General features: G+C 36.0%; 1 protein-coding gene across 1 annotated transcript in view; it reads left to right on the top strand.

Annotated features, from left to right (window-relative positions):
- The window catches only part of LOC135205549 (cullin-3-like), a 130,587-nt gene extending 112,413 nt beyond the window's left edge, over positions 1-18,174 (top strand). Inside the window, 7 exon segments of the mRNA XM_064236310.1 lie at positions 1,081-1,359; positions 1,514-1,692; positions 7,714-8,080; positions 8,329-8,498; positions 10,568-10,706; positions 15,518-15,645; positions 15,909-18,174. Coding sequence (XP_064092380.1) covers positions 1,081-1,359; positions 1,514-1,692; positions 7,714-8,080; positions 8,329-8,498; positions 10,568-10,706; positions 15,518-15,645; positions 15,909-15,933 — 1,287 coding nt within the window. The 3' untranslated portion in view covers positions 15,934-18,174.
- Positions 18,175-21,015: the final 2,841 nt, after the last annotated feature.

Genomic DNA, 21,015 nt, shown 5'->3' on the forward strand with positions numbered 1-21,015 from the left:
AGCAAATAGTAGAGTTTTGTATAGAAATGTCTCTGAGAAATTGTGAGCTACATTTCCACGATTAATAACAGAAATTAGAAGCAGGCTGGTTAGAAAGCTGCTTATTAACTGCTAAAAAGAATCTAAAAAATTGCCTCATAATCCTGCATAACAGGGTCAAAGAAAGTGGATAAGAAAAAAATCATAGAGTACTGCATTTCATTGAGGGGTCAGAGATGTGTAGTTCTGGTGATAGAAGTTCACTCTTGATGTGTAACCACTGGTTCCATGCAACATAAAAACACCATACAAACAAACAAACATAGGAGAGTACCTCCCTTAGCCGCCATATGCAAACAATTCACAAGAGCCTGCCGCTTTTAAGTGTTAATGAGCTGGCTGAATTTAGATTTAGGGTTTTGGGATTAGAAGAGTCTATGAATAGGGTGGGGAGAAGCTGATGAATTGTTAATGTAATGTTAGGTTTGGGTAGTGAAGATTGTAAGAACAGACTGATAAATGTGTACAACTGCTTGCAAGAGAAGTAAGTGTCAATCAGAGTTATGGTAGTAAAGGTAAATAGAGGCCAGTAAAATTTAGGGATGAATGACATGGATGGGAAAATATTAAGTCGCTAAGGTATATGGACATTCAGAAGTAAATTCACTTGCTAGTGGTAGGTATGTGAAGGGTTTGAAAGAAAATAGATTTTACAAATGCCATTTCTGATTTTTGGTAAGCTGAATTTCCAGTGAAATGCTTGTCTAGTATTTGTGGAGTAAGATTAGTGATAATAAAAGATTCAAGAAAAGAAAGTGCAGATGAAAAGATGTATAAATTTTTTGGGTGGTGTTGTTACATGCAGAGGTTGGAAAATATTAAATTGTGTGTAAACTTCTGAAGTTTAAAGGGGAAAGAGGGTAGGACAATGTGAATGAGGTCTTTTAATAAAGGGCCCCATTGTTATGAAGTACAAGTATGCATGATAGCTAGAAATAAGTGTTAAAGTGAATTTGACATATTTAACAGAGGAGATTATTATTTGTACCTAGAAGTACGTAGTTGTCTGCCATGCAAGCTTAAATCTACCTCTGTTTGCAGATGACAGAAGCTGAAATTGAAGCAGTGCTTGACAAAACGATGGTGCTTTTCCGTTTCCTTCAAGAAAAGGATGTATTTGAACGTTATTATAAACAACACTTGGCAAAACGCCTCCTGCTGCAGAAATCTGTGTCTGAAGATTCAGAAAAGACTATGATAAGCAAGTTGAAAACAGAGTGTGGTTGCCAATTTACTTCAAAGTTGGAAGGAATGTTTAAGGATGTTACCATATCGAATACTATAAATGAAGAGTTCAAGAATAGAGTAAATAGTGCAGGGGTAAGTTTGTTCATTTTATGTTTTGTAGAAAATCGAGTACACTGAATGAAAGAAATACTGTGGTAATTTATTTGTGTTATAAAGGCAAAGATCCCTTAAGTTTGTATTAAATTTACAGCATTATGGTTACTAAAGGGTTCTATTTTTATTTCAGACAAATTTATTCGGTGTTGATATATATGTAAGAGTTTTAACAACGGGCTACTGGCCAACGCAGTCTGCTAACCTTAAAGCCAACATTCCTATGGCTCCAAGAAGTGCCTTTGAGGCCTTCCGTAGATTCTACCTCAACAAGCATAGTGGCAGGCAACTTACTTTACATCCTCAATTAGGGTAAGTACAAAACTTTTATTTCTTTATATATAAGTTGAGTCACTATTTTTCTAACTGAAATTTATTTCTACTATCCCAGTGGTCTTGGCAATCTTGATACATGTGATGTTATAATTTATTAGGGTTCAAGTTTAGAAGTTATTTTTTAGCAATATTTTTCAAAGAATGTTAAGTAGTTTTGAAATTATTTGCATATGTACTTTAGTAAAGAACATTTTTAAAAATCTCAAATAAAATAGCTGTTGGTCAGTTTTACTGAAAAAAAGGTTGTGGTTCAATATATGTGTTCATTTTCTCATATATCATAGTGCATTCACTGATATGTATAGATGTGAACAGTTGTTTTTTCTGTTAAGTAGAGAAAGTAGATTGAAACGTGTGTGTTTTTTAATTGCTGTGACAATATCAGTATTGTATAATGGAAGGAAGGTTCTTTACCTCAGTCAATTGTGTGTTTCAGACTACATAGCAGATGTACTTAGCATTGTATATCATCTTTTTTTCTATTCCTTAATGATTTCCAGAGTCTATAGTAATCACGATGATACTAATTTTGATATTTGCAAGGAGGAGCAAGATTTGAGTGGTTTAAAATCAGTACTGTAATCTCTGCCAGTCCTGTTCCCTGAACAACGAAGTCCCTTTATTCCCAGCTGCATTTTTTGGGTTTTAATTCTTATTGTTCTTTTTGGTCTCTCTCCACTTAGCTTGCCCAACTTCTTCAATTTGTCTTGCTATAAATTTCACCTGTCTATTATAAAGGTTTAAACTATTTAATAATAAAAATACTTTAATACTGTAAACCTTCATGCAAGTCCTATGTCAGTCTAGAAATATGGTACTGTGGCCATGTTAGCTGGTTTATAATGAATAGTGACACTATTTACAAATAATTGGTTCTGGTTGGACAACAGTATAATGATACGTACCGACCAAACTAACTTCATAGCAAGGCGCTACCGTTAGATAGTCTCTCATGTAGTCCTTGAGCTTCTTGTGCTTAAGTGTTGGTGCCACTTTAGTGCTTGGCTTCTAGAACTACCATTTTAAAAGATCATTTAATTTAGTCTTACTAGATTTGTATACTTGAAGAAAAATATTGGAAGTATTTGAACTCAGCTAATTTTCTTTCTACAATTGTGAAAACAGGTTTTAAAATTTCTTTTATATTTACTACATAGTAATTTGACCAACCAGGTGTTTTTGTTGTGTTGATGAAATTGCAAATGTATAAAACTGATGTGGATTTTGTATACAAAATATATTGAATTCATTTCAGGTAACTACAAAACATATGTGCTTTCTGAAAAAGTAATAATTAAGTAAAAATAATTCTCTTGCCACTAGGAAAGTGTTCAGGAAACAACCACCAGATAGTTGTGTGGCTATAGAGTTAGTATCAAGTATCATTCTAATTATGGATACAGCCAAAATCAGTTTGCCATATGGTTGTCAAATTTTTACTGGGGTGGGGGATGCATAGGCCACTGGGACTATTGACTTAACAATCGTGTTTAGGTGGCATAGTGAAAATGAGAGAATGAAGAGGAATAGGCTAAATTAAAGAAGTAGAATTGTAGTTACCTGTGATACTCAGTAGCCTCATGCTGAATGAGAACCCAGCTTTGGAGATTTACTGTTTAATCTTCATGTGTTCCTTTATCACTTATGCCTATTTTTATGTGGATTTCACAAAATAATTATGAATAACCTTAATTTTGTAAAATGCATTTAGGTGAACTAGTTTAAAAAAAAAAAAAAAGTAAAACTTAGCAAAGGTGTTCTATCTAAATACATCAGGACCCTGCTCTAGGAATAGCAGAGATCCCCAAGTTACAAAAGTGACAGAGGAGCATGAAAGGGTCAGAACCATGCAAACCTAGAGGGTAGCATTAGTATGGGAATTAACCTTTCATTGCTAAAAAGAGAGTGATGACCCAGAAACTAACCAATTCAGATGGCTTGTGTGCAGGAATGAACAAGACAGAGGAAAGGATTTAGTTTGTTGTAGATAAGACTGATGGACCCTCACAGAACACAAAAAACTTAACCGCTTAAGTTGGAGGAGGTAGGGCAAGGGCAACGATGTTAAAGAAGTCAAATAGTGAACTGTCCATGCTAGATGATGGATTTTTGGCTACAAACACGGAAGCAAATGAGAGATCAGCCATTTAAATGCAACTCAATGTTGTACAGTACTTCACCTGTTAGGGCATGGAGCTCGCTGAAATGTTGACAAGAGACCAAGGTGAAGAAGAGCATAGTCTCAAAAGTTAAGTCTGAAAGGTAGGTTGCTGATAGGGTTTTATAAGGTGTCTTAATAAGACTGTGCAGCACCAAATTAAAGTCCCAACTTGGTTTCTCCGAAACATAAGGAGTGGATCTGATAAAATGACAAAAAAAGTTCAGAAAGGTTCTTGTCAGTCTGGAAGTACAGGCTATGCTGGATAAAAACTAAAGACAATGCAGAACAATGACTTCAATAGGTAGAGCTGGAATAAAAGGTGGTAAGTCATAAAACTAACCCACTTTCCCAGAAAAAGGGCTGTAGAGGAGGATCTGCAACGTAGTGATAGTATTTGCAGTGACATACTAAAAGCCCCTGTCTCTAAGACTGCTTGATAATGCCACTCATGACAGTGTAGCAATTCAGGGTGAGGTTGAAACCTGTGGGACTATGGCTACTTCAGAAGACACCTCCAAGTGGAAAGAGACCTTGAATAGTACATGACATGTTTCCAAAGGTCCTGAAACCTTTCCTATTGTAGCCAGAGAAAGTGATGAGAGTCTGAGAGCAAGTTGGTGCATGAAACTTAAGCAGAATCTGCCTCAGCTGGCCAAAAGGAGGAAACTAGTTGATGGAGAGATCAGCCCATCCCATGACTAGAGCAGGGTTTCAACTCACTAAGCCTCTGCGTCTGCTTGCACAGAACAGTATGGTGGAAGTCATGTCAATTAACAGCTTAGTAAACATGTGACAAGACAGTCCCTCCACACCTTCCTAAAAGCCCTGCTGAGTACTACATCATAATGTCATTAACTCAAGAAACAAACTGATGCATGATGGTGGTGTCATGCCATTCACCCCAAATGCAGATCTTCATAGCCATGAGACAGAGCCATCCTGACCTTGCTCCTCTTTGATTCCTCAGGTAAGTGATGATATGATGATGAACCGACTAGTTTGGCATGAAAAGAAAACTGCCCAAAGTTTTAGGACACTTACGGTGTGGGCTTACCTCCTTGTACCTAACCTTTTACACTTGAAGTTCTGACAGCTGAGCTCCCCACCGTGCAGTCAAGGTCTTTGAAATCACTGGGAAATTGGGGTCAAGAGGCTCTGTGGTATGGATCTTAAGAGCAGTAAGGTTACTTGCCAAGAAGAGGAAGACTGAAACTTTAGAAAGCAGAGTAAAAACAGCTTTAAGGAGCCAATGTTTGTATAAGAAAAAAAAAATAGGTGGCCGATGAACACCTCCATCATTGGCTGTTGGACAATGATGTAAGGAGTCACTGATGATGTTCAGAAAGCGATTTGTCTTGTTCTCTTGACATACAGTCCAACTCCATAAGTGTCCAAACATAGTTCTAGGCAAACTACTCACATGGATGGTGACAGGTTTTGACTTCTCAGGTTGACCTGTAGACCCATGAACTGACAAAGTTGAGGTGTAGATGCCTCTTCTACTCCATTGTTGCGCAAGCCAGAACCAGCTATTTGTGCAAATAGCAATGAAGATGAAGGCTTATGTGATGCACCCAGGCAACTTTGCTGATGAGAATCCTGAAAAAGACCGAAGCAAAGGGCCCAGAACAAAAATGCTCAGCCCTGCTAAATGAAGCAAAGATATATTCTGGGAAGTGGGTGAATGGGGGTGTGCAAGTACATTCCATCACAACTATGGAAGCTAGCAACTCCTAAGCCATCAAATTTGTGTACTGACTCAACAGTCCCCATACAGAAGGTAGAGAAGTGAAAAATTTGATGGGTCAGCTGAGGTGGATCAGTTTTCATCTTTCTGACAACTTCAGAAAAAAGAGCCTGATGACTTTGGGACAAGGAAAAGTGATCAGTAAAACCCTAGCAGAAAGACTCTTAACAGAATTTTATTAGCAGCACCCTTCTTCAGCATGAAGACCATTTTGTCATTGAGGATTTCCTCTTCAAAGGGTGAGAGAGTTGAAGGCAAAGGTTAGATGGTGGCGTGGGACCTGCGTTGAGTAAAGAATTTCCCACATCTGGGGTTCAAGTCAATAAATTCTTGGGCCATTCAACTCTCTTGAAGGCAGCCTATGACCTGGATAGTCAAAGGCAGAGATGGTGACAGGACCCCATGTATGTTTATCCCTTGGGAGGGGATTGGACGTTGTGCTTCCCACAACATATACGACAAAAGGGCATCCTGGAGCTACAAGATAAGCAGAGCAACACAAGTGTGGACAACATGGTTGAGATTTCTGGGTGCACTTATGATGCCTAGCCTACTGTCTGTGTTGTGGTGCAGTCTGCTATTTAGCACCCATGTCAACAAGAGATGTTTTGGTGGCATTCAATGTCAACTTATTCCACAGTTTGTGCACTAAGCCCTCAAGAAAAAGACCAGGGACTGTGGGATCCAAGACACCAGTTAGCAAAACTCTGTGGTCAACAACAAAATAAGAGGTTTTGCCAGGCAATGTCCCTTGTCGTCATTTTGTTGGTGAGAAGACACTTCAAAGAATATTCAACATAATCAGACAACCTTGAGAGGGGACAACAACCATGTAGACTGTTCAGCCCTCTGCACCCGTTCCTGCTAGTTCTAGAGTACAAGATTTCTCCCTGCAGAAATGTTTGCAGGTAGAGCAAGATCTGCAGCAGGCAGATGCACCCGTGGCAGTAGATCCATGGCTAATGAGACTAGATGATCCTGTGAAGAGCAGCTTTGTAACGCATAGAACTTTTGATGTTGCCTGGGAAGAGGGAGATGGTTGCCAGAATTTATTGACTTGTCATAACCATTAGAAACACAGCCAGCCATAAACCACATCATGTCTTCATGAATGTAGTCCATGAACTTAGTTCCAAGGAGCAGCTGCAGAAGCTTCTTGAGCTGTAGCTACACTCCTAGAAACTCCTAGGAGAGCAGTTTCCTCACACCTAATGTCAAAGACATCAAGTTCAGTTATCTCCATGTAGGATTTGTCATGTGAAATTGCACTAATAATATGGTTCAAGAATGGCACAGCACAAAAATTACTGGAAAGTGTTTTAGAGGTCCTGGAACAAGTAGCAGTGCATGACGGGCAATACATACAAAAATGAATAGAATAACCATTATATCTATATTTTTAAGAATTATTTATAATCACTGTGATTATTAAACACTTGTATATATAGGCAGGGTTGAAAGGATTTTATTGCATGTGGATTTATAATTGCAGATAAAAATACTTGTTCATATGCAGAACAAACCTTCTGTCTTAACAATAGGATAATCTTATAGCGCCAGTTGGAAACCTGTTAAAACTAATCAAAGATTGTAAAGCAAGGAATCTGTGGCATCTGGCAACCCATATGTATACAAGGTGGAAACTGGTTACTGACCAAGCTTGGGACCTCATTACGCATCAGTCTTATTTCAATAATTACTCATGCAAGATATATTCACACACAATGCATTCGTTGCCCTGAGTGAAAGTAAATGGCTTGAATAAAAGTATTTTCAAGAAAAAGTGAATATAAAAGAAGATACAAGAAACTAAAAATCATTAAGTGATTTTTCTTTAATTGAATTTTAAATCCAGGTACTGTAATCATCACAAGTAACTTTTATGATGAGAAATGCATTCAGAATTTGGGAGGAAAGAATGTTCAGAACCAGAGTATGTTCTCTAAGATTTAGCTAGTAACAAAGCAAATTTACAAAAAATTATTTTGTGTATTTTGAGTTGAGTATCTTTTGTAAGGCATTTATAAAGCTTTACTTGTGAAATTTCATTAAATTGAATTTTTACAGTTCACCTTTGATTTATTTATAGGTCAGCAGATTTGAATGCTGTGTTTTATGGTTCAAGAAAAGAAGAAAGTGCAAGTGCAGCTTCTAGTGTAGGTGTTCCACCATTATCGTCAGTTGCGTCTGTTCCCACTGGAGATTCTGTCAGTAGTGTAGCAGGGATATCCTCTTCGTCCTCAACAGTGCCAGGTACTACCAACAATAATGGTATGATACCATCACCAAGTATATCTGGTGCTGCAACTCCTACTAATGGGGTTCCTGCTTCATCTGCAGCTGCTGTAATGACCCCAGGTAAACCATCTGGACCAAGAAAACACATTATACAAGTTTCAACTTACCAAATGGTCATACTGATGTTATTCAATACTAGAGAAAAATTAACATACGAGGTAAGTTTTCTCTTTGTTTTCAAGTAAAAAAATGTTTCTAAGAGTAGGTGTGGTTTTAAAACCTTAAAACAAGTTGGCTGTACTGTACATGACGACGTTTTGGGAGTTTTTCACAATTAGCTGTATTTATTATGGTAATAGTCATTTTGGTTTGGTAATTGCCATTTTAGTCCAAGCTGTTTCAAGAGCTGTTTAATTTTAATTTAATTTAATTCCTTCAAAATTAATGTAAATAAATATCTTTACAGGAAATACAGAGTGAAACTGACATTCCTGATAGAGATCTTGTGAGGGCTTTGCAATCATTAGCTCTTGGTAAGCCAGCCCAACGAGTTCTCGTCAAATCTCCAAAAACTAAAGAAATGGAAGCATCGCATGAGTTCACAGTTAATGACTCCTTTACATCTAAACTTTATAGGTAAGGCTTTACTTTTTAAGATTTTTCTTCTGTTCCTCTGAGTGCCGTTATTGAAAGAGATTTACGTATGTCTTTATCTGTAATTGTTAACTATTAAACTTTCCAGCCTTTTTACTATTTTGATTTCATAGTAATCCAAACTGAAAAGTATATTATACTTTTTCAAACTATTCTTGCAATAACTGTATTTGGAAAATTTATTTTAAAACTGTTCTGTTTTCATTAAAGGGACAGCCAATTCAGGCAAATTGGAAATTGTTAATTAGAAAGTTTTTGTGCAGTCTGCATATAAATTGAATGGATAATAAAGGGTAAATAGAAAGCTAAACAGCAAGGCAGGTCATCTTTTGTTTTCCAGGTAGTGGCAACTATCGGCCCTTAATTAACAAACTAGTTTGCAGCTCATAGAAATACATAATGGGTAGTAAGTCAGGCTTTAGAGTGAATTTCAGGTCATTCTTCTTTGTTAGTTGATGGTGTTTGATAAAAGCCTGTATATCAGAAGTTCAACAGTTTAGCATTATTTTTTATCTGGTACTGTTGAGTTCATGAGATAGTGAGATGTAGTAAGACAATCAAATGAAGAAAAACCTGGAAATTGAAAAATAATGTTAACAGGAATATGAAGAATGAGCTATTAAACATAGCAATAATAAGTGGTTGGTGGAAAATGTTGCAAGAAGGAATTGGAAAGGCAGCAGCTGAAGAATGTGGTGTGAGATTGGAAAGGGATGTAGAGAAACGGAGATGTGATGTTGGTGTTGCCAAGATGTATAAGGTCAGATTAAGAGGAAACCAATGGTATAATGAAAGAAATGGAATAGGAGTTAAGGAAGATTTGAGAGAAATGAGATCAGAATCTTTATACAACTGAGGTAAATGAAGACATGATTGAAAGAAAAGTGAAAAAGATGTGAAAAGGAATATTATATGTGTAAGATGTGAGCGGAGAAATTAAAGTTGAAAAGAAAAAATATGGAGGCAGTTGTTTGAATATCTTCTGAATGAAAAAGAATTAAAAAGGCTCTTCAAAAAAGAAAGTGGAAAGCCAGGTCTACCATAAATAACAAGAAGTTACCATGAGGCAGCAGGAAAGCCAGTCATTGATGAGTGACTAAGTATATGCTCGCCTAATCAGAAAGCGGTAGGACCAGAAGAAATTTAAAACATGAAAAGCTGGGAAAAATGGTTGAAATCAGTGCTGTAATTGTCAGTATCCCTGGCATGACATCTTTGTTGAGGCAGCTAAAAGTAAAGTATCAAATGAAAAGAAAGACATTATACTGTACTCCTTGACTCTTGAGAAGATGCTTAACAAAGTACCCTCGCAAGTATTGTAGTTGGGCAGGATAGAGGTTCTAAAAGACAGAGAGTACCATAAGACTAGTAGGTGTATCAAAAGACCTTGAAATAAATGTCGGTGGCCTTCATGGATCAGTCCCAATTCCCTTGTTGCTTATTTTAGTAGTGGAGGAATATAAAAAAGAATGCAGAGCTGCTGTTTTTAAATGGCCTGGTTTTGATTGCACAATTGAAGAAAGCAGTTGTATGGGAGTAAATTTTGAAAAGTTGTGACTATAGAATACCTGGCTAGTAAGTGGAAATATTGTGATAGGAATTTGGAACTTTTTTGAGATGTGTAATGTCCATGGGCCGAAAATTAAAGTGAAGTCTCAAAGATTGAGATGGTTTTGATATGTGATAAGATGATGAGGAAATCATGAACCAGATCAAATACCAGATCCAATTTAGGTGCACAGGAAGGGAACTCTTTGACCCTTACCCATGTGAAGGGGAAATCTAATGTAAATATAGTGTTGTTATTGAATCTCATGTCATGCCTGTAAAGAAGTTTTCAGGTGTTAAAAGTGCCTGAAAGTTTCATTTCACAGAGAAAATCCTTTTATTTTCTATTTAGTGATGCACAGAATTTTGTCAAAAGTTACTTAAAATGTATTTAAAGGTAAGGTGTGTTATAGGTTTGTGTAAAACTGAAAATGTACTTTTACCTGTCTGACATACCAGACACTGACAGTTTGTAAAGTAAAATAATATTAAATTTATTTCAGGGTAAAAATACAAGCTGTAGCTGCCAAAGGTGAAAGTGAGCCAGAGAGGAAAGAAACTCGAAGTAAAGTTGATGAGGATCGTAAGCATGAAATTGAAGCAGCAATTGTCAGAATTATGAAGGCTCGTCGACGAATGACTGTAAGATTCATTCATTTTACTTGGTTAATATGCCTTAAGTTCTAGAACCCACTGAAAAATGTGAAACAATTTGTACTTGTGTGCTTGTGGAATTGAATTGCTTTGGAGGCATAAATGTATTTCCCCAGTTTTTATGCTCAAGAATATAGAATACATTTAGCTATGATTACATACCAGCTTTTTTATATTAGAAGGTTAATTTCTTTACCCAAGTACTAGTAGAATAACACATACAGCTTACTACTACTGATATTTTTAGGTTAGTACTTTTGCCAGATGTTGTTGATTAGACCGTACCAAAAACCAATAACTTTAAAATAATCTGCACATAATACAGGCACAAGAAAAAGGCTTTAAAAATAATTGGTGGGTGAACCTGAGGATTTGTTGTAAGCTAACCTGACTTCATCCCAGGTTATGAAGAAAGTAAAGTTCCTCCTAGTGTTAGAGGAGTACTGACCATGTTGCATATTGGCTTTTTAATTCAGAATGGAATTGTAAGTTCCCAAATAAAATATACATTGACAATAAATTATTAATCTTTATCTTTCAGTGGTGCTTGAAATACATTAATCAGGGATACAGTATACTTCCTAGGAATCAGAACAGGACAATGTAATTAATAACAGAAACCAGATTTAGAAAGGCTTTACAGTGTGCCTATGCTAGGGCAGTGTTTGGACAGTACCCAGTTAATACCTGTAGTAGGAGGATAGGGACTTCAGACAGTTGTCTGATCCATGCAAATATTTTTAGGAATAACTAGCAAATTAAAAGGGCATTCATAAAACAAGTCACTGATGAGCTGGTCACAGTGGATTAAAACATGATTAATGCCTTGATGGGGTCCAGAAGAATATGAGAAAAGTATTACACCAATTGTAAATTAAGGAGGAATAAGATTGTTGGAGTAAAAGTATTGCAGAAGATACGGAATGAAAGGCTGAGAAATGCGTGGAAATTATTCATTTCCACATTGATATCTTGCTAAAGAAAATGCAGAGGCAGACTTTGTAATGATGCAAACTATTTATAGATCTTGAGAAAGTATCTAACATAGTATCAGGGCAAGCAGTAATTCGTAGATGAGTATTAAAAACTTGTGGGGACTGGAAAGACTTTTAAGTGCTGGCGTTATATGTCAGTACTTGAAAAACTGATTACCTAAGTGATGGTGTTATATCATAATATGAAATGTAAAGTGAAAATACTAGCAGTTAATCAGAAATATATATAAATGTTATCCATAAAGGATTGGCATGAATTCCTTTGTTGTTTATCTTAATAATGGGGAAACATACAAAAGGACTGCAATAAGGAAAGCCCCTAGAAGGTGCTTTCTGCAAGTCATTCCAAACTAGCAATATCTTATTACAGGCGGCCCTCACTGAGCGATTTTCGGCGCTAAGCGATTTTAAAGTCTACGGCCGCCGGACACCTTCTTTCAGAGTACTAGATCAGTTAACAGTACCTAGACCAGTCAAATGACGCAGTAATCCCGCAATGGTGCAATAAGTAAAATTATATTCATGCAGTATAGTACTATAGAATTGACTGTACAGTACATTATAGTATTATAAATACTGTAAAGTGAAAAAAGCTTACCTTTAATCCTTTGGGTGTCTACAGTATGTAAAGATACGATAAGGTTTTATACAGTGTACAGGTAGCTACAGTGTTCAAGTGTTGATAATTCGTCTTCCTATAATCCAATTTTATGAGAGACTAGTTAAATAAGTTCAAAAACAGCAAAAGAGAATGATGAAAGTATGGTTTTAACGTTATAGTACTTGTTGCGTAAACGTGTACAGCCATGAACAACCGAACAAGAAACAACTTTTTTCTAAGTACAACAACCGCATTGGATAACAACATCCGTTTGGCTTGTATTTCAACCATCATACAATAGTAAACAATTACTGTAGTTGTTATAAATGATGTTAGGTAGAATAGGACTGAGATATCTTAATGTAATAACTATTTGCTATAGATCAAAGACCAATAGGGTAATACTGTTAAATTTAAACGTAGTTGTAGCTGAAGCTGAGAAAACTTCAAGCTGCTAATGACCATTATCTGTTAATGAAAAAGAAAAAACAAAATTTTGGTCACAATCACGAGACATATTCAAGTCATATTTCCACCTAAAAACACGGATAAGGAAAAATTCCCTTGTCTCATAAAAGTCAAGGTATCTAGATATTCATTTATACCAACTAGAAGTAAGAAAATTTGCTCAGAATTGTGTTAAATATGGTGAAACAATCTCGTATTTGCCATCAGTTAATTTCCAAACTAAAACATTGACTGCTATGTTAGTAGTATTTTATAATACAGTAATATGAGAATACATACAATATTATTGGATACAGTGAAGTAATGTATAACTTTTTAAAAGATTTATGGAAAAGATGCACATTTACTTTTTCTTCTTTGTTTATCTTAATTTTTGTCACTGTGCCATCTACGTAGAAGTGGTATCTTGAGCTCGTATGGGCGTACCTCAATTTTTTGCACGTGTAACAAGCAAAAAAATTGACCGAGTTGCACAGTCATAGTTTGTAGTACTTCTATTCCATGGAAAAGACTAACGAATTGCAGTGTTGCAAAATCGAATGTATATACGCGAGTTTTGTCTTTAAAAATCAATTTATGCAACAACTGTAAATATAATTTTATCATTCGGCCGCGACTGAACAACCTATTCTCTTCATCATGTGAAGAGCTGTTACAAAGACATCAAATGGACATACATACTGCCAATGTATCATATTTATGTACAAAAAAAAAAAATACCCTGTAATACATTTTTCATACACATTTTAAACAAAAGCATGAAAACTTACTACAAAAAGCTGAAGTTTCATTAACAAAATTGGTTATAATTAGCTCCCAGATTAATAAAATATAACCATGTGAAGTCTTTGTAAATGCATTTTTCGGAAAAGCAGTGGACAAGAACGAACATGAAAAAACATCTGATAATGCGGAGGGCAGTTACAAAAGCTGCCTTAATTTGTATCATATTTATGTAAAAAAATAAAAATATCCTATACGTAATATATTTTCATACACATTTTAAACATAAAAGCATGATCGTTCATAAAATCGACACATCGATTGCTAAATTTGCGCTTTTTTAACTATATTTTCAAAAGAGCGGCAGGCAGCAGCGGACAAGAATGAACATGAAAATCATCCTCTCTGATAATACGGAAGGCAGTTTCAAAAGTTGCCATTGTATCATATTTATGTACAGAAATAAAAATACCCTATACATAATACATTTTCATACACATTTTAAACACAAAAGCATGAACATTTATAAATTGGCACAAAGATTGCTAAATTTGCACTTTTTTAACTCAATATTTTCAGAAGAGTGGCAGGTGGTGGCATAGAACAGTGTCATGGGCATATAGTTTACCCTAATACCTATGTAATACTCTCAATAAAAATTTTTAATATCATTTGCATAACCTTCATGGTCTGAATGGTATTTCAACAAATGTATGTACTAGTTAGACATAACAGCACTTGCGGCGCTGTTAACTGAAAATTGTGACGTAAAAATACCTTAAAATACCTTATTTTTTTTATGAATATTTTTGACAACTGCCATAAAACTGATTTGACACTAAGTGATTGTGTCGCTAACCACGGGCCGCCTGTACTTGTCGTCTGTTGCTTGAGTTGGGCGAAAGAGAGAAGTGGTGTATTACTAGATGATGTACATTATTTGTGCCCAGAAGATGAATCCTAATGAAAAGTTTTTTAGAACAAATTTTAATGGTGATAATTTTATGAAGTGGATATTGAAAGAAAATTTATATATGTATTTTTTTATTTGTCACTCACCAACCACCCCTCTTGAAACACAAACATTCTTGATTTTTAAAGACAAGAACTCATCATATAAGTGGATCTTCTGGTTTGGATGTTACTGGTATTAATAACAATAATTAGGACACTTTTCATGTGAATTAAATTTTGGTATATTGCTAGAAATGAATATGAAATCTTGAAGAAAGATGAGCTATCCTATGAGTAGGGCGAATCGAACAATTTCAAAATTTTAGATAGAGATTCTTTAAACTCTTTTAAGGTTGTATCCTGAGCATTGAGTTGCTCAAGGTTGGGGAGGGGCTAATGTGGGATGTGGATCACAGAAGTCATATTTCTAGTAGACACCCATCCAAGGATGAGGTTGCTGCATTGGGCCGCAGTTTGAATTTTTGTTTAGGTTAAGGGGAGAATTTTTTCATTTATCTCAATTTCTAAATATTTGATCAGCTTTGAGAACCATGGTTTAATAGCATTTTTGAAGGGGAATATGTATGATCTTATCAATAGGGATACACTAGCACCTGAACTTCGAGGGCCAAAGGGGGTCTGGCATCCTGTACTTCCCAGGATTGATGGAATGACACACCTAACCTGTATGACACATTAGGATTAAACTTCCGCCCCTCACGGGTAACAGATTGGTAGCATACCCACAAGAAGCCAGAATAGTCGAGATATCAGATCAAGCTGGTACATGATACCAATTGTTTATTAAGTTCTGATAGTTTCATTGTCTCTTGAGAGAGACAGTAGTCTTCACAAAACTTGGGGTTTTTAGGTGTATTTTTTCAGTAAATCTTCCCTCTCCATTATGCAGAAGTCAAATCTATATAATGGATAGATAAGTATTTAAGAAATAAATCATAAGTATTGATATTTTAATTGTATACTATATAGAATAATGGTATTAATGTTAGTATTGTTCTGTGGTAATGCATAATACAATGTTCCTGATTCTTTTGCAGCATAACAATTTGGTTGCTGAGGTTACCGATCAGCTCAAGTCCCGCTTCTTACCGTCCCCAATACTTATCAAGAAACGAATTGAAAGCCTCATAGAGCGGGAATACTTGGCCCGTACACCAGAAGATAGGTGAGTTGACCCAAACAAAATTTTCAAGTTCCAAATATACGCTAAATATTGGCTTTGATTATTGGTTTTAAACGAATTCGGTGAAGCTACACCAATGTTAATAAATTTTCAAGTTTCTTGTCATTCTCTTGTTAAAGGTGGTTAATGACTTTTCCTTGTTATCAGTACCAGACTTATGACCATATTTTAGTACTTTATTAATTTTTAATGTGCCATTAGAACAGAGTTATTTCCCATACTTACATGTGTGTCCTTATTTACAGGAAAATCTACTCTTATGTGGCGTGAGGAGTAGGTTGTATAATGTGGAGCATAGCCAAGGCTGTGAAATTTTCCTTTTTTGGAATATACGGCTGTGCAAGCACAGATAGTTAGGGATGCAGCAAACTCAGCGGCTCCAAGAACAGTCAGTTCAGTAGTGATCCAGTTTTCCTCCCTTCTGTGCACTCTGCACCTCCTCAGATTATATCACTCTTCAGCATAATGTGACAAGGGTGAACATGTGATCTTGGCTTGGACTCACAGTGTGAGCACACACATATGTGTATAGGCAACTATTAAATAGGTCTTGTTCATCAGACACAATATTGAACAGGTTACCATTAGCTCTATTCACATCCATCTGCAATAGGTGACAAAAACTTAGTGGTGTCGATAGTGATTTTTACCCGTGAAGACAGTGACATTCACAGTAAAGGAAAGTGCTGGGAACTGAAAGAAGTGAAAGACCCTCATCTTTTTTATTTGTATAATTAGAAAATTTTGATGTTTTGAAGCAGCTCTGTCCATGTGAAACTTCCCACTCACAAGATGATACTAGCAAAAATATACTAATAAAAGTGGAGTAATGCAAAATAAAAAAAACAAAAAAAGTGTACTGTAGAGTGATGAACTGCTTTCTTGCTTGGTCCCGACTCATGCAAAAGTGAGTGTTGTGGTTGGCACTCAGCTAATAACAATTATAGACTTGTACCGATATTTGACATTTTAAAATCATCTTTATTCTCATCTTTGTCGAAATATTTCCTTGGGTGGAAGTTACTTCTCTACTCTTTGAGTGATTCTCTCAGTCATTCCCACACCTTATAGTCTTAGCTTATCCATGTCCATGGTTATCTAAAGGTTCAAGCGATGTGGGAGCATCTGAGGATTCCGTGTCACAATTCTGTTTTCTCTGGCTGTAAGCCCCTTGTTTTCTCTACATTTTTTCCTTCTGTGCAGGCAGAGACTGTATTTAGTGAAGATGACTAGGAACTTTGAAGCATTTTTCTCTTAGATGGTTGGCAGGTAAATTTGTGGAAGGTTGAGGATCTTCCTCTTTATTTCCATTGGGAACGAGATGTTTTATTGTATTGTTTTCAGAATGGAAGGATGTGTGTGTAAGTTGGTGTGTGGTTGAAAAGTACTTTAAAATTAGATGTGTTAATATTGTATGAGCATTGGGAGTTTATGAAAGGTGGAATTTTATAGTAAATTTTTAGTACAGTATTTTTGTTTGGTATTGATAACCCAGTCCTAAAGAATTTGCACTAGTATGAAAGTGGCTATAGTACAGTAAAGGATAATGTAGAGCAAATATTGCTTCCTTCTATATTTAAATGCTTTATTTTCACCTTGTCATTTGTGTTCAAGCTTAGTATGATATTGGAGATGACAGAGATTTTATGAAAAGTTTTAAGTGGATGATCATCTCCATTGCTAAGACATTCAGGTTAATGAATTGGGCAAAGTTGGTTTTGATCAATGTTATTTGTATATAGTGTATACATATATTGTTATGGGTTATCTTCTGTAGTTGTATCAATCCCTGATATATAAAACCAGTTCGTTCATGTAGTGAACATGAAACACACATCAAACCTTGTTGAAGAGAAGTACATCCTTCATATAAGTAGGTCACGGGACTTTGCAAAGTCTCACTCTTAATTCGTATGAGGTGGGTTATTTGTGCTCATCAGTTTTTTTTTTATTTTTATTTTTTTATTTTTATAGGCAATATTGCTAACAGAATCATATTCAAAAATTACCTTGTGTACTCCATGAAATTTTGTTGAGGCTCTGAACAGCATTTTATAGTAGCTTAACATTTTGCAGGATCCTTAGAGAAAATTTCATATTTGCATATAATGGTAATGTCATTTCTAAATTGAGTGCCTAAATAGGGATACAGTACTAAGAGTTGAGAACTCTCCATCAGTGTGGTATTTAATTTCAGCCTCATTGATGAATTAAGTTTGAGACTAGGGTATATTGATAATGAAAGGTCATTTTTACTGTTACTGTCATCATCATTAGTTTTTTATTTTATGGGATGGTATTTAGTCTGTTTGCCTGCTTTTAAATTATGTTCTGTCTCTCGTGGTAGAGATAATTTCTTTGTTGATTCAACTACTATCTTCTTCTTCTGTTCTGGTGTCCCTGTTCTGGTGCCCCGTTGTCACCTATTTTGTATGCTCTGTCATTGGACATTGAGGATTACAAGAGTTATGTAATTTATTATTCCATTAAATGAATGTCAAAAAGAGACAAGGTACTATAATTTATTTTCCTATAAGGTGAAGGTTATTAGTAATATTACTGCTTATATTGCAGCATTAATTGTCTGTAATGTTTTTTAATTATTTATTATGTATGATAGTAAGTATGAGTATCATAAATGTTCATAATAACTTGTCAGTTGTAAATTACCTCCTAGAGTACGGTGATTGATGAGTTTATATGAACTAATTTTATTTTGTAAAAAAATTCCTCTTATGAACTGCAATAGTTAAAAGGAAACTTATAGAAGAACTCTGGTTACTACTTGTTCCACCATCTAATAGTAACGAGTTCCTATTGGTCTCAAAAACCTGAGGGTTACACAAGCTCCTCCTGCAAAGTTTTACATTGGTGTGAAAATTGTTATGTGTATGAGGAAAGATCATCTGTCTGTTCATATATGTCTATCACATTTACTATATGGTTTTGTAATTCCAACATGGTTGAATGGATTGCAGTTAAACTTTGTGCATAAGTGACTATTGTGCATAGATTTGCTTGAAGGAGTACTGCCTGTTTGTCACAATTACAGGGTTGAACGAATTTCATTTAATCTTAGTACGTAGGTAGACCATTATGCATACAAGGTGCAGGAGGGAGGATGTTTTATGTTCATCAGCATCCCTGTCACCCTAACTTGTCATCACAACTCGTATGGTTAAAGGGATCTCAGTCAAACAGGGTACAAAGGTCAGTATGCTTAGATGTGTATATTAAGGGAAAATTCCAGTCTTCTGCATGTCCGCTTGTTTGTCGTGGTCATTTAGTGATTGCAACTTGCTAATGCAATTGAAAGCCTTTCAGTATCAATTGGTTTAAAGGTACACTTATCATAAACAGTTGTGTGTGAAGAGAGAGAGCACCTGGCCATCTGTCCATCAGTGTGTGTATCACATACCTTGTGCTTACAATTCCTCCTACATAGTTGATGGATTTTCAGTCGAACTTGGTACAAAAGAATATCATTATGCATATAAATATTAAGGGGGAATCTGCCTGTCTGTCTGTGTTGTCAGTGGGTCTGATGTACTTAACATGCTTTGAAAAGTTTAGCCCAAGGGTAAAATTATGAAAATGAATTGAAGGGATTTTGTATACAACTTTTGAAATACAAGAGATAGTTGATATTTACAAGCATTCTCTACCAATGAAACCTTTTCAGATGAGACCAAGGTGGATGTGATCTTGACCATGGTCAGAACCATAATAAAAAAACTCCATCAGGAACACTTGTGTTTTGCAAAAACATCTTTGGGAGAAAGTCACTAGGGGTAATAAAGTCTTTCAGGACTTGTGAAGTGTTTTCATCATTTCATCAATAGGAATTAATTTTAGATGAAGTTGCTTGAGGATAAACTGGGGACAAGTATTAATTTAGCAATGCTGTAAAAATTATTGCTTTTCCTTTTTTATTTCAGAGAACAGGAAAATTATGAATTGCTCTTTGTTCCTGTAAGAAAAACTGTTCTTACAAAACATTAGCCTGTCTTGGGATAAAGTTTTTTTTTTTTCACCAGACTAAAGAGAGTGTTGTACTTAACTGCTGTTTAACACTCGGATTAAGTAAAGGAATGCCTTGGTAGTACTGGTTAACTTTCTGTCTCAACAGAACTTTCTGCTTACTGATTTTATCAATTTGTGGCATCCATTGTTCACTGCAGCAAGATCGTCATCACCTTCCATTAACCTCCTTGTTACTTTTTTACTATATCTTGTGTTAAAATTTACGTGTGAAGCACTTACATTTATTTTGGGAATGTATCCCCCAATAGGTTACCAGTTACAATGCCTTATGTTTTACACGAGTGAGTTATAAACTTTTATTTTTTTTTCTTAAAGAGATGTGACTGTTGTCTTGTGGTGGATTCCAATATTGTCTTTAGTTAGTGTGAAATGCCTGGCTGATGCTGAAGGGAAAACAGGTGTTGGCTGTCACAAGCATGCAGTTGTTATTGACAGTTTCTGGTGTTGTGGTCTCCAGGCTATAGATGGGCTTGAGATGAAATTGCCCTGATAGCCTGAAGCAGGAGGTGAGGGAGAGACTGTAAACAAAAAATGGCAGTAAAAAAGAAACTGAACTCACAAAAGGCTGGGAGCATGAAGCTTGATCAAGGCCAGGCTGTAGCAGCAATAATTTTCTGGGATAGAAAGAGACATGCTTGGATGTTACAGCAGGTGGAAGAAAAGACTGCTCATGTAATTTGGACACATTTGCAGCTAAGCATATATGTAGCAGGAGAGCACTGACTCAGATGAGGCGTGGCATGCATGTATAGTATGTACGTTGAGTGCAAGCGCAATCAAAGAAGAGTCACAAATCCTCTTCATGTGAGCAAGACCAGAGTGCAAACAGTAGGAACAGCAGTATGTACTGCAACCAAGTGGCAAGAACAGGACAGCTGCTGATCATTGGAGCAAGCTTGGTGCTAGAAAATTAAGGAGAGAAGATGCAGCAGCAAAGAAAAATTTCGTGGGAGCAACAGGAGACAAGGCCCAGGCAACACCGAATCCTCAGGTGCAACACTCATTGAGAAGGCTCCATACAATGATGCAACAGGAACTGGCAAACCAATAGGGATAGAGCAGGAACTGCCAGCTGGAAACCCAAAAGTCTTGAAGAGGTAGAGATGCAAGATGAAGACCAAACCACAGCTGTGATTGCCAAAAGCAGCACCCACCAAGACAGCAACCTGTTAAGTGGAAGGCAAAGGGGAAATAGGGCTGAAACATTTCAACAGACAAAATAGTTGCATTGATACCAAACAACTCTGGGGGAAATATTTGGGTTCCTTCAAACAACTTGGGGAAGAATATGGATTTCTTCAATTTAAG

Source organism: Macrobrachium nipponense, chromosome 24, assembly GCF_015104395.2.
Source record: "Macrobrachium nipponense isolate FS-2020 chromosome 24, ASM1510439v2, whole genome shotgun sequence".
NCBI classification, from domain to species: Eukaryota; Metazoa; Arthropoda; class Malacostraca; order Decapoda; family Palaemonidae; genus Macrobrachium; species Macrobrachium nipponense.